Here is a 13,797-nt window from a genome sequence, read left to right on the forward strand (position 1 = left end):
ATATTCTGCCAGGAGCCGCCCAGTGGCTGGGAAAACCCAGCCAGATAGGCGGGGTATAAATTATTATTATTATTATTATTATTATTATTATTATTATCCTCATTATTTTCAAATATCTCAATGGCTGTTATATGGAAGATGGAGCAAGCTTGTTTTCTCCTGCTCTGGAGGGTAGGACTCAATGGCTTCAAGTTACAAGAGAAAAGATTCTGAATAAACATCCTTTCTGGTACTACAGATAAAATGCCTCCACTTCCCAAAAACTAATAAAATGCAGACAAGACAAACCAACCAACCAACCAACAAACAAAAACCTTCCCTCAAAACAGACAACTCCTCACTAAGCAACAAAAGCCAAAAATTCTCACTTAAAAACAAATAAATTGGGAGGTGAACCTTGATGCCCACAGATAAAAATGTTGGGGACTCTGTCAATCTGTTAGAACATAGGATTCATTTCCTTAACAGCCCCTGTTAAAAGATGTGAGGCTTTCCATTACCTAGGAACCCCAAGAAGCAGAAGATAGAACTGATCTGCATTTGCTAATTTGTCCTTTTCTTCTTTGAAGGATTTCAGGTTTTCTATCTGAGAAGAAAGCAGAAGGGTTAAGTTCCAAGTATATCACTGCATTCACATACTCACTGCAACACAGAGAAGAACTGAAATAAGACTTTGCTTATGTGTGTTTAGGGCACAGCTTACTTCATGCTTTTCGGGTAGGAGTTTCAGCAGCTGCTTGAGAACCTCCACGTCAAACTTCGTTCGGTCACCTTTCTGGATCATGTCAACCACCTCCACATTTGGGCTATCGATCAAAGAGATTGTTGGTTAGACGCAACTACTGCCCTGCGGGGACAGGGGATTACGAACTGGGAGGGGAGGCAGGGAAATCATATGACCTCTTCTGAGAATGTTAGAATTTGAAGGTTGCCCAATGAAGTTGCCTGGCAAGTCAGTTCAGGATGAATGTTAGGGATGGGAGAACCTATCAATTTTTGTGTTTCTCAGTTTCTCATTTTTCTAGCTTAAGTTTAGTTTTTCAGATTTCAACATCAGTTTTAATTTATTTTGGGGTTTTCAAGTCCTCATGAAAAGTCATTAGCATTATAATGCAATTTTCTTCTGATACAACATGTTTGCATTTCCCTTTAATATACACATTTTGTAGTCCCTAATATATTGTGCCCCCTTCATGGATCACTGCCTTGCCGTGGCGAAGGGGCTTGAAGAACTCAGAGAAGCTATGAACTATGCCGAGCAGGGCACACAAGATGAACAGGTCATAGTGGAGAGTTTTGACCAAACGTGATCCACCTGGAGGAGGAACCGGCAAGCCACTCCAGTATCCTTGCCAAGAAAACTCCATGGACAAAGACAACAGGCATATAAAAGTTATGACGCTGACCAAACTGCGGGAGGTAGTGGAGGACAGAGGTGCCTGGCGTGCTCTGGTCCATGGGGTCACGAAGAGTCGGACACGACTAAACGACTAAACAACAACAACAACAACAATATATTGTGCATTTTTGTATGTTAGTTTTGCTAAGAATATGTGTGTTTCTATGCACACTTTTCTTCATAGTGCACATCTCCCCCCAGCACATTACTTGATAGAAGAACTGAATTGCAAAATTCAGAGTAGCGTAGATTCAAAGGATGACTCCATTTTGGTTCCTGTGCTGCTTCAGAAAGTGTGAATAATGTGTGTTCACATCTAAACACAAACTGAATCAAATCTCCCTTCTCCATCCCTAACAAAAGCAAACTCTTCTTCATTCTGTGCATCATCATCATCATCATCATCATCATAATAATAATAATAATAATAATTTATTATTTGTACCCCGCCCATCTGGCTGGGCCGCCCCAGCCACTCTGGGCGGCATAATTGACTTATGGAGTTCGCTGCAACAAGCTGTAGTGCTGGTCATCAGCTAAGCCAGTTTCAGAAAAGAATTTAGACACATTCAATGAGGCTAGATCAATCAATGGCTATTAACGAGATCTCACCACTTGAATTGCTTCAAAAAGATGTTCAAATTGAGACTCTTCTTGGACTCCAGAAACGTGATCTATTTCGGAAAAGGAAAATATGTTTGGTCATTCTTACAAAGAAGCGCACGAAAGTTACTCGGCCACTTTTTCTTAATGGTTAGACCATTGGTCCGTTTGGCACAGTACTGCCTACACGAATTGGCCGCAGCTCTCCAAGGTTACGGTCAGGGGTCTCTTTTCCCAGCCCTACCTAGAGATGATGGGATTTGAACCGGGGACCTCCTGCATGCAAGACAAATGGTGTACCACTGAGCTATGGCCCTTCCGCAAGAAAAGAAGAGGATTAGACAAATTTAAAAGGATTTAAAAGAGGATCAAACAATTTCACGGCTACTAGTGTGATAGAAATTTTGAGGTCTTAGATATATGGTAATGTTCATAAGCGTACCAACCAAGCACGTACATAGATCAGCAAAGGAAAACCAAACTGAAACCATTTTGATTCCTAAACTGAGCAAATGTTTTCTCTGCAAGGTCAAAGTGGGAAACCTCCCCATTGTCTCTTTCCTCACAAATCCTGTCTTAAGGGCACATTTAAGATATGAATAGGGTGTGAGCCTGTGACCTGGACCAGGAACTAAGTATTTATCATTACAAAAGACTAGCCAAGCTCCCCAGGAAATCCAATCAAGTAACCTGCCAGACAGAAGATAAACGACGACAGGAGAAAAACAACATTCAAATTTATGTTTTAAGACCGCCTTTTCTGTGATGTAGGTATGATGTATCTGAGGGGTGGTCTTAGGTTACACCCCTTCTGTGATGTATGTGTGATGTTTCTGGGGGGTGGTGGTCTTGAACTACAGGGTGGCAATTTCAAAAGTCTTTATAAGGCCTTGCGCACCATTTTTTCTGGGTTCCTCCTCCTCTCCTGAGGGTGAGGGGAGCACCCTGTTGCAACAGATCAATGAAGATCAAGCTTACTAGCTGCTTTGCTTCTCAGTATTCTCTGGTTGGCCTCTGTTATTCTCTCCTACCAATAGGGAACCTATGTAAGGACTCTATATGGGTTCTTGGATACCCCATAAGGGAAAAGGGAAATTTTTGTTTACAACACTAGCCATGATGGCTCTGCTCTGCCACGAGAGTTGGAGGCAGCCAAGCTTCTGGACACCAGTTGCTGGATATCTCAGGAGGGAGAGTGTTCTTGTGCTTGGGTCCTGCTTGCAAGTTTCCTATTGAAACATTTGGTTGGCCACTGTGAGAAGAGGATGCTAAACTAGATGGGCTGTTGGCCCGGTTTCGTTACTGAAGAAAATGCTGAAGGAGCTGGTTTGTTTAGTCTGAAAAAGAGGAGACTGAAAGGAGTTATGATAGCCATCTTCAAATATCTTAAGGGCTGTCACATGGAGGATGGAGCAAGCTTGTTTTCTCCTGCTCTGGAGGGTAGGACTCGAACCAATGGCTTCAAGTTACAAGGAAGGAGATTCCGACTACACATCAGGAAGAACTGTCTGAGGAGAAGAGCTGTTTGATAGTGGAACGGTCTCCCTCAGGAGGTGGTGGACTCTCCTTCCTTGGAGGTTTTGAAGCAGAGGTTAGATGGCCATCTGTCAGGGATGCTTTAGTTGAGATTCCTGCTTTGTAGGGGGTTGGACTAGATGACCCTTGGGTCCCTTCCAACTCTATAGCTCTATGATAAGAAAACAAGCAACTTTCCTCCCCAACTTCGAAAGCTTCCTTGTCTGTTCACCTAAAGGAGATTCTCCATCATCGCAGGCAAGTGGCTATCTGCAAGGCAGTCTTATTGGTATCATTGGGACAGACTGCGCAGTTATCCAGATGGATCATTGTCCTACCTCCTTCGGTTCCACCTTCACCGGGGCTGCCTGTTTCTCCTTGGGCTTCGTTTGTGGGAAGCAAAACAATTGCTCTATGCTCGTGTAGTCCGGCTCAATGATCTCCTCGCTACTGCTTGTCACGGAAGCCCACATAGAGTGCCCCTCTGCAAGACAAAAGGCATTATGGCAGGCGGCACACAACAAGTTCCCCTTGCATATATCCCCTCGAAGTGAGGCACTGCAGGAAAATTATTAGATATTGGATGCAAAAAAGAAAAAGAAAATAGTACAGTAGAAAATGAAAAGGTTGATGGCACTGAAGTCTTTGAGATGCCACAGGACTAGGGTAAAGTTGGACTGAATTACGGAGAGCCTCTCTATCTGTCCTTTCTATCGTGCATCAATGATAAGCTGTACTCGTTATAGTCTTGGGTGGCAGTTATTTGCTGCCCCATTTTCAATACTGTTTGGGGGGAAACGTTATCAGAAAGAATCTGCATGGCCGTGGCTGCAATCCATCAATTTGCATTAAAACGAAATCTCAGCAGGAGAGCCAACGATACTAAAATCGATGACGAGATATGAAAAAGAGACAGCCAAATACTTTGTTTTTACAAACACGTCAAAATAGCAGCATTCTAGAGCGTATAAATAAATATACCAAGTTCAAGCCAGGCATCATGGCAGCTCGAAAGCCTATCAGGACAAGGTGGCCACATGCAGCTGTTGAAACGACAGGGAGGAAAGTGAGGCATACGTCTTTGGGGAGAGAGTTCCATAGCACTGGGGCTACCACCGAGAAGACCCTACCGGCTATGCTTCAGGAGGAGCTGGCATGTGGAAAAGGACCTGCAAGGAGGACCTTAACATGCAGGTAGGCTTGCACAGGGAGAGAATTTGCGCTGGCGACAAAGCGAACGGGACGTGGCGTTGGCACAACTTACCTCTCACCACGTTGGAGGGCAGCTTCTGCCAGTTCAACTTCTTCATCCTTAGCGTCGGAGGCTTCACCCTCTTGTGGAAGGGCCTGTAATACCCAAGGGGGACCTCGACACGGGCAATCACAATTTCATCCACGTTGCCTGCGAGGGGTGGAGGCGGTGGCACACCTCCCATGCCAGGGAGCGGGGGAGGGGGCGGCACACCTCCCATGCCAGGGAGCGGGGGAGGGGGTGGCACACCTCCCATTCCAGGGAGCGGGGGAGGGGGTGGCACACCTCCCATGCCAGGGAGCGGGGGAGGGGGTGGCACACCTCCCATGCCAGGGAGCGGGGGCGGTGGAGGAATCCCAGTCATGCCAGGCAGAGGGGGAGCTGGAGGTGGCGCGCTTATCATGCCAGGGAGCGGGGGTGGTGGAGGAATCGCTGCCATGCCAGGCAGAGGGGGAGGAGGGGGAGGGACCCCCACCATGCCAGGCAGAGGGGGGGCTGGAGGTGGTGCACTTATCATGCCAGGGAGAGGTGGTGGTGGAGGCGGCGGTGGCAGCTGTTGTGATGCCATGCTGGCTGTTCCAGGAAGTGGAGGGGGAGGTGGTGGCAGTAGAGGGACACTCGATGGAGTGGAGCTTTGCCCAGGCAATGCCGAGCAGGTCAGTAGCTGGGATGGCGTAACACTCTCAGACACATTTGGAGGCTCTGGGTTGGGTGAGCCACCGGAGGGGCAAGTCGCGGGAAGAGGACATTTCTGGTAGGCGTTTGGAAGACCCTCAGAAGCATCATTGGTCTGAGTGCTCTCATTCACTTTGTTGGCGCCTCGCCGGGAGTCTGGACTTCTTTTCTTTGGCCTCTTCTTGATGGACAGCAGCCTCTCCATGACTTCTTCCACGCTGTTGCCTTGTACTGCAATGAAGGGGAGAAGATCTAAGGCATCCTTAGAACCAGTTCAAAGCCTCTTTCTGCACAAACAGCAACTACTACTACTATGACTACTATTGCAGAACAAGGGATACCCAGTCCAATGGCTGGTGGAGGGAAATTTTGGGGTGGCCGTAGAAAACCACTGTGGAAGAGCCAAGTATCTCCTCAGCTGCACACCTCTATCAAAAATGATGGACAGGTCCCCTGGCTTTATTAGAGGTGCTTTGGGTTGGTGGTTTCCAAATGATGTCGTTACCCTGCCGGAAGCTCTGCCATTCCTTCATGAGAATATAAATGATGGGTATCACAGGGGTTTGTTAGATGCACTTTCTGTTCAGATGACAGCTAGACACAACTTTCTTTGCCATAGAATGTAGGAAGGCAGACCAATAGATAGTCTGCCTCCTTGTTGCCCTTCTGCTGGCTTTGGTGAACTGACTGCTTTCTAACAAAAGGGCTGATATCCTGTCATCCTTATTGTAATTATCTGTATGTTTCACATTTACAGAATTAAAACTATATATAAATACAATATATATATTAAGTTTGTATTTATATACAGTTTTAATTCTATATATTTTTTTTAATGATTTCCCTACCACCACCATTTTTTAAAGCTTTTTCTATTTTATCTGTAAGCTGTCCTGAGTCTCTGTTAGGGAAAAGGGCATTATAAATGTAAATATGAAGGGAAATGTTTCCCCTGTAGTATGTTTCCCTTTGTAGAATATCCTTTTAAAAATAGAAATAGTCCTAAACATTCTCAACATTTCCAGTGTTGAAGCAGTTGTTCTTCAACATCAACTTCGTTGGGCTGGTCATGCTGTTCAGATGCCTGATTATCATCTTCCAAAGCAACTACTTATTCCCAGCTCAAGAATGGAAAGCAAAATACCGGTGGACAACAAAAGAGGTTTAAAGATGCTCTCAAGGCAAATCTAAAAATGGTAGTATAAACACCGAAAACTGGGAAACACTGGCCTGTGAGAGCTCCAATTGGAGAACAGCCATTACCAAAGGTGTCATGGACTTTGAAGAAGCACAAACTCAGGACAAAAGGGAGAAATGTGCCAAGAGAAAGGCATGTTTGGCAAACCCTAACCGTGACCAACTCCTGCCCAGAAACCTATGTCCCCACCATGGAAGGACGTGTGGATCCAGAATTGGCCTCCATAGTCACTTATGGACTCACTGTTAAAACTGTGTTCATGGAAGACAATCTTATTCAGCTATGAGTGATCGCCAAAGAATAAGAAGAAGACGACAACGACGACAACAACAACACAGAGACAGCACTGAGGCTGCATCATAGGTTACAGTGAGCTTCCACTTACTGTCATTTGCAAGCAAGATGGCTCTGCTTACTAGGATTTCTAAGGATTCCCACAGCAACAGGCTGGAGCGATGGGAAGGTTCGAGATGCAAGAGGCTCTGGAGAATGGACAGCAGTTGGATGGAGGCTGGAAAGCTGCTCACCTGAAACGAAAAGCAGCCACCACAAGTTAAGCTTTCCAGATCGTAAGTCATTGTTACATGGCAGGGTGCCCATCCGGCCATTAAAACCTACACTGTTGTAAGCCCAGGGCTGTCAAGTTATTCCTTGCTGGTGCTGGATATAAGGGCCAAGCCAAATTTCCCAAAGCAGGCACAGGATAAGGTAAAGGGACCCCTGACTGTTAGGTCCAGTCGTGACCGATTCTGGGGTTGCGGCGCTCATCTTGCTTTACTGGCCGAGGGAGCCGGTGTACAGCTTCCGGGTCATGTGGCTAGCATGACTAAGCTGCTTCTGGTGAACCAGAGTAGCACACGGAAATGCCATTTACCTTCCCGCTGGAGTGGTACCTATTTATCTACTTGCACTTTGACGTGCTTTTGAACTGCTAGGTTGGCAGGAGCTGGGACTGAGCAACGGGAGCTCACCCCGTCGCGGGGATTCGAACTGCCGACCTTCTGATTGGCAAGCCTTAGGCTCTGTGGTTTAACCCACAGCGCCACCCATGTCCACAAATTTCCCAGTTGTGGAAGCAGGCACAGGATACGTGTGAGCAAATTATTGTGTGCATGTGTGACAGAGGGCATCTCTGCATGAGGGATGTATAAAACTCAGGATATATGGGCACCTTGCTCACAAACCTCCATGGTGCAGTGTGACTGTGAGTGAAACCAAAGAACGCATTCTATATCACATCCAATATTCATGGAGGACAAGGCTATCGATGGCTAGTCTAGATGGTTACCTGCCACCTTCAGGATCTGAAGCACCATGCATAATGGTGGCAGAAGACTGTTGCCCTCACACCTTGCTTGTAGGCTTTCCAAAGGCATCTGGCTGGCCACTGTGGCAAGGGGATGCTGGGCTTCACAGCCCCTAGGTTTGGCCCAGCATGACTTGTTCATTCTTCTAACTTCTGTTGCAGCTGTTTCTGTTCTGACAAAGCTTTCCCTCTCCTGGCTCCTTCATTGCATATATTTAGGCACCAGGCAAAAACATTCCTCTTCTCCCAGTCCTTTGGCTAATTAAACAATCTATGGCCTTTTAAACAGTTTGTGTGCGGGGGTTATTTGTCTGTTATTATGGCGTGCATTTTTGCCTTTTTATATTGCAAACTGCCCCATGATCCTCGGATGAAGGGCAGTATAGATATTTAATAATAATAATAAGAGTAATAATTGATATGGTTGTTTTTAATGGGCTGAGTGGCTTTCCTTTGTTTATTGCTTAATATCTGATATTTATTAGGTTTTTTTTAATGGATACTTGTTATTAGCTATTTGGAAAAGGCGCGGGGGGGGAACAGAACAGGAATGTTCTAAAAATGTTTAAAGCTGCATTTAAAACGAAGACCCCCACTCACTTTGTTAAACAGCGATGAGAAAACCTCTTGATGGTTGCTCATGTCAATCCCATCGCATATCCTCAGCAATTCCTCGTCGTCTTCGGACTTGGCCTCCTCAAACGTTTCACACTGGATAAGCAAGTCCTCATCCTCTATATCTCTGCAGAGAACCAGCAACAGTCGATATTTGCAAAACCCTCCGTTAAAAAACTGAGCTCATTTTGAGTTACATACAGGTATGAGAGGGTGTCCCCAAATCTCAACTACTTCCTGCTCTCCTTAGTACAAGCATCTATACTGAAAAGGTGAAATACACATATTTAGGGAAACCTCTTCATATTTTAAGTCTCCCAAAACATTTTTGGAGGGCAGGTCAATTTGCAAATCAGAGAATCCTGTGGCTTTTCTTAGTAGCAGTGCCCTTGGTTGGGGCCAAAGCTGCCAACTTTCAGATTTGAAAATAAGGGATCAGCAGCCTCGAAAATAAGGGATCAGCAGCCTCACCTGTCTTGGGGATACTCTACGGGATATCTAACAATCTGGGATAGCAGCGGGAAGCAGCGGGAAACGGCGCTGGAATAAGGGAATTTCCCGCAAAAAAAAGGGAAGGTTGACAGCTATGGTTGGGGCACAGCTACCCTCCAGACACCAGCATCACTGGTGTTTACCTGGATGGGGATGCAGGTGGTGGTAAGGTTGGGGCCAATGCAGCTATGCTGGCAGGACTGCCGCTGCCAATCCAGCTCTCCACCCAGTGCAGCTGTATGACTCTGACCTCACCACTGCCCTGTTTCAACCCAGCCCTGGTAAGCCATTGCTACACTAGGGTCAGGAGGGCAAACCCATGGCTCTGCCTCGTTACAAGTGCTGCTAGTGTCCTCTTCCACTATAATGCACCCATGGACCAAAAATAAATGAGAAGAAGGAATAAATGGGGGTTTCCTACTGGTGGGTGTAGCTAGAGACATTTATGGATCAAATCCTGGCTCAATAACCTTGGATACTGTTAACTACTGCTTCTCATTATGTATGAACTGGGAACTGCAGTTAATGGCTTCCAAACGAGCTAAAATTTGGAAGTGGGAAGCAAGTAGTTTATTTCATGCTTAATCATGAAAACTGGGCTACCCGCTTAGAGCAATTGTCTCAACCTAGGTCAGCTGGGACTGACCTATACTGCATATTCTTATACAGTTGGATTGTGAAGAAATCCTAGGTGGTCATAGGATAATCTGATGGGTTTGGAAAAAGCATGCTTCTAGACCTCATGGTAGCAAAAATCAAACTGAAAATGCATACCTATATTGTCATTATTTGCAAGAAAAAGATTGAAGGGTCTTAGAAAAATGATGGAGATAGTAAAAATCTCCAACACGCTCCAGTGTTATTAGTCATTTTGACTAGGGGGAAAATTCCTTCCAGGATCTAAATACAGCGATCCATCAGTCCCTAAATGTGAGCACAGCACAGCTGTTTCAAAGGAAATGTAATGGTGCTACAAGTCTATTCAAGCCCGAATCTCTTGATGCATAGGTCTGTCATGCAAAGTGGTTGGAGCTAGACAGAAACAACCGCAGACATAATGGCTGGCCTGAAGATTTGTACCGACAATGATCATGATCGTCCTGAAATGATGCGCTGCTGCAAAATAAATCTCAACGGATATGGTCAGAAAGATAATAAATGACTCACCTCAGCTTGGTTAAAATATCCAACAACTGGAGACCTGGAAGGAGTGAATTAAAAATGTGTTGAAGAGTTTCACTGACATAAAAGAACACAATCACTAGCAAATAGGGCTGGGTAATATATCAATATATCATCCTAAACCAGTTTGAAGTCCATATTGTGAGATTGGTTTCATAATATTTGAATCATTATTTTTTTTAAATATATATATATATATATATATATATATATATTTATCACCATTTCCAAAATCAAATTCAAATATACATTTCCACTATTAATATCTTTCTTTATAATAAAACAATCAACAACTTCCCTTCTTCCCCTTCCCTGGTTCCTTTGATTTTCCCACTATTCCTGCATATTCTTATACAGTATATCCATTTAGTTTGATTTCTCCCCTTATTCTTCCTTTATTACATATTTTACTGTTGAATTTACCTTAATATTGCTAGCGTTTTCACATGTTTACAGTTATTTTCCAAATACTCCACAATTTCCCCCACTCCACTTTTATACTTGATCTACTTGCTCCCTTATTTTACTTGTTAGGCCTGCGAACTTTGAATATTCTATCATTTTTTATCGCCAATCCTCCTTATTAGGGACCTCACTCAGAGACATGTGTCTGTGTGCTATGCATAAATAAAGATGAGGGACAAACCACAAAGCCAGCCAATGCCTTAACATAGCTATTTCCTTATTTCAGACATTGTGATAGACCAGTATATTGCGATGTTTAGATGGTGATATATCATGATGTTGAAAACCAGGTTGTGCCCAGCCGTACTAACAAACTTATTTTATTTATTTAAATCTCACCCTTCCTCACAAAGGAGCCCAGTGTAGCAAACAGCAAGGGTAAAAGGTAAAGGTAAAGGGACCCCTGACCATTAGGTCCAGTTGTGACCGACTCTGGGGTTGCGGCACTCATCTCGCTTTATTGGCCGAGGGAGCCGGCATGCAGCTTCCAGGTCATGTGGCCAGCATGACAAAGCCGCTTCTGGCGAACCAGAGCAGCGCACGGAAATGCCATTTACCTTCCCGCCGGAGCGGTACCTATTTATCTACTTGCACTTTGTGCTTTCGAACTGCTAGGTTGGCAGGAGCTGGGACCGAGCAACGGGAGCTCACCCCGACCTTCTGATTGGCAACCACTCACCTTCTGACTGGCAAGCCCTAGGCTCTGTGGTTTAACCCACAGCGCCACCCGCGTCCCTTCTGTATATGACTAGTCTATATATACTTAGACCACAGCATCCTAGAACCCCAGTCTGGATCAAGGAATGGCTCTGTCATTGACGTTGCATCATGTTCTAGGTTTCTGGATTGCCGTCCTTACCAATGAACTCATTGCGGAGCTGCATCCGAGCTCTCAGTTCTTCCGTCCCCAGGATGACCGCGTTGATGGCACTCAAGAGGGTTATCATGTAGGGCACGTTGTCGGTGGTCGAGAGCTCATTCATGATGACACTGAAGCGGTACTGTTGGTTCTTCACTGTCTGTAACACAGAAATCGCAGACGTGTCAAATCGAGGTTCAAAATCAAGATCGACACGGGAAGCTGCTTGCATCAAACTGCCCAGACCCTTTGGACATCGAGCCTAGAACTGTCTACTTTTGACTGTCAAGGGCTCTCCAGGGTCGCAGAAGGGTTTTCTTCCCCATCAACTGCCCTTCATGGAGATGCTGATGACCAGCCCTGGGATTTCCCCCCTGCAGAGTAAGTGCTTTACAACTTAGCTATAGTCTCTTAATAAGACAGCCAAACATAAAAAGCTCCTTTAAAATGAGTCAGGCAATTGGTTTTTCTAGCTCAGTACTGTCTAAACTGGCTGGCAGTGCTACACTCCAGCAGGTAGGAGATAAGTAACTATACAGCCTTTGGAAGACATCTGAAGGCAGCCCTGTATAGGGAACTTTTTAACATTTAATGCTTTACAGTGGAACCTCGGAAGCCAAATGCCTGTGAACTCAAATGTTTTGCCTCCCGAACGCTCGGAAACTGGAAGTGATTGTTCCGGTTTTCAAATTATTTCCAGATGCTGAACATCTGGAACAGCTTCCGCAGCTTCCGATTGGCTGCAGGACATTCCTGCAGCCAATCGGAAGCCACGCCTTGGAAGTCGAACGTTTTGGAAGTCGAACGGACTTCCAAAACGGATTCTGTTCGACTTCCAAGCTACATCTGCATTATGTGTTTGTACATGCTGGCTGGGGAAACCCAGTCAGCTGGGTTAATATTAACATTAATAGCAACACTGATATTAATATTGATATTAATATTGATATTAATATTGAACCTGGGGTCCTCTGCATGCAAAGCAGATGCTCTCCTAGATGAGCTACAGCTCTCCCCATATCACTCTATATGAAGAGCTTACGTATGTAGATACACAGGAAGTTGCCCTATACAGAGTCAGTCCATTGGTCCGTCTCATTGCTGCCTCCACTGACAGGCACCAGCTCTCCAGGGTTTTGGGCAGGAGATATTCCCAGCCTTACCTGGTGGTGCTGGAGATTGAAGCTGGGACCTTCTGCATGCAAAGGGTGCCACAGCCCTTCCCCTATCCTTCCCCACTACTAAATCTCATTATTATTATCTATTTACATTTGCTAGGTAAACCACTTTCAAAGTGGCCCATCCACCCATCCCTATATGAAGCTCTTCCTGCGAGATTCCTGGAGGCATCCAGTTAGTCGCTGTGGGAAACAAGACACTAGAGTAGATAACCTTTGATCTGATTCAGCAGAGCATTTTCATACGTGTGTGTGTACATTGTGCCCTTAACAATACATCTGACTTTCTGCTTGCCTTGTAATGATCCAGGGCGTCCAATGCCAGAGCGTGACCATCCACTGAGTAAATGCAGAGAGCGGCCAGGAGCTCAAACGCTTGCTTCTTGACCATGACGTTCGAGGTGTCAAGTGCTGCAGAGAAAGAAGGAACCGAGATCAGCAATGAGGGCACGTTTAACCTATGGTGACCAGATTTTTTTCAATGAATCCTGGGACACTTTTTTTTTTGAAGCTGAATAGCAACAGGGAGTCAGGCAAAAGGCAACAGGGAGTCAGGATGATGAGGCAAAAGACCCTGGGCCCAAGCACACATGCATATTGTATAAAGGTGCAAAGCCCTTCTTTCGCACCCTGTGAAACATAAATGTACAGGGTTTTTTAAATGGCGCGCCGCCTGCCAGTGACTCCTGAGCCTCCCCAGATCTCCTGCCCCCTTCCTCCTTTGTTTTGACTGATCAGGGGAGGCTTGCGAGTCATAGGCAGGTGACTGTTGCCTGGTTTTCTAAACAAACTCTTCACATTTATGTTTCGCAGGGTGCAAAAGAAGGGCTTTGCACCTTGCCTGGCAGAGAAACCACACGCGTTGTGCCCCTCCTGGGCAGCGCCTGCCCACTGGTGACTCCCAAGCCTCCCCCGATCTGTCAAAACAAAGGGGGCAGGAGATCTGTACCGCCGGACATCCCTGGTTCCCCTTCGGCAGTGGTGGCAGCAGTGAGCAGCTTCTGAAGCCAGCCAGAGCCAAATGCACTACCAGACTGGCTCCGGGCTGCTGAGGCTGC

At 45.6% G+C, this 13,797-nt stretch overlaps 1 protein-coding gene across 1 annotated transcript; it reads right to left on the reverse strand.

The window, feature by feature from the left end:
- Positions 1-2,007: 2,007 nt before the first annotated feature.
- On the reverse strand, positions 2,008-11,808 carry LOC114606701 (inverted formin 2). The gene is made up of 7 exons (XM_077923518.1): positions 11,562-11,808; positions 10,223-10,256; positions 8,549-8,690; positions 7,028-7,169; positions 4,782-5,675; positions 3,856-4,001; positions 2,008-2,073 (listed from the first exon to the last, which is right to left on the reverse strand). The coding sequence occupies exons 1-7, from the start codon at positions 11,791-11,793 to the stop codon at positions 2,008-2,010; spliced, it is 1,656 nt and encodes a 551-aa protein (XP_077779644.1). The 5' UTR covers positions 11,794-11,808.
- Positions 11,809-13,797: the final 1,989 nt, after the last annotated feature.

This window comes from Podarcis muralis, chromosome 1 (assembly GCF_964188315.1).
Source record: "Podarcis muralis chromosome 1, rPodMur119.hap1.1, whole genome shotgun sequence".
Taxonomy (NCBI): Eukaryota; Metazoa; Chordata; class Lepidosauria; order Squamata; family Lacertidae; genus Podarcis; species Podarcis muralis.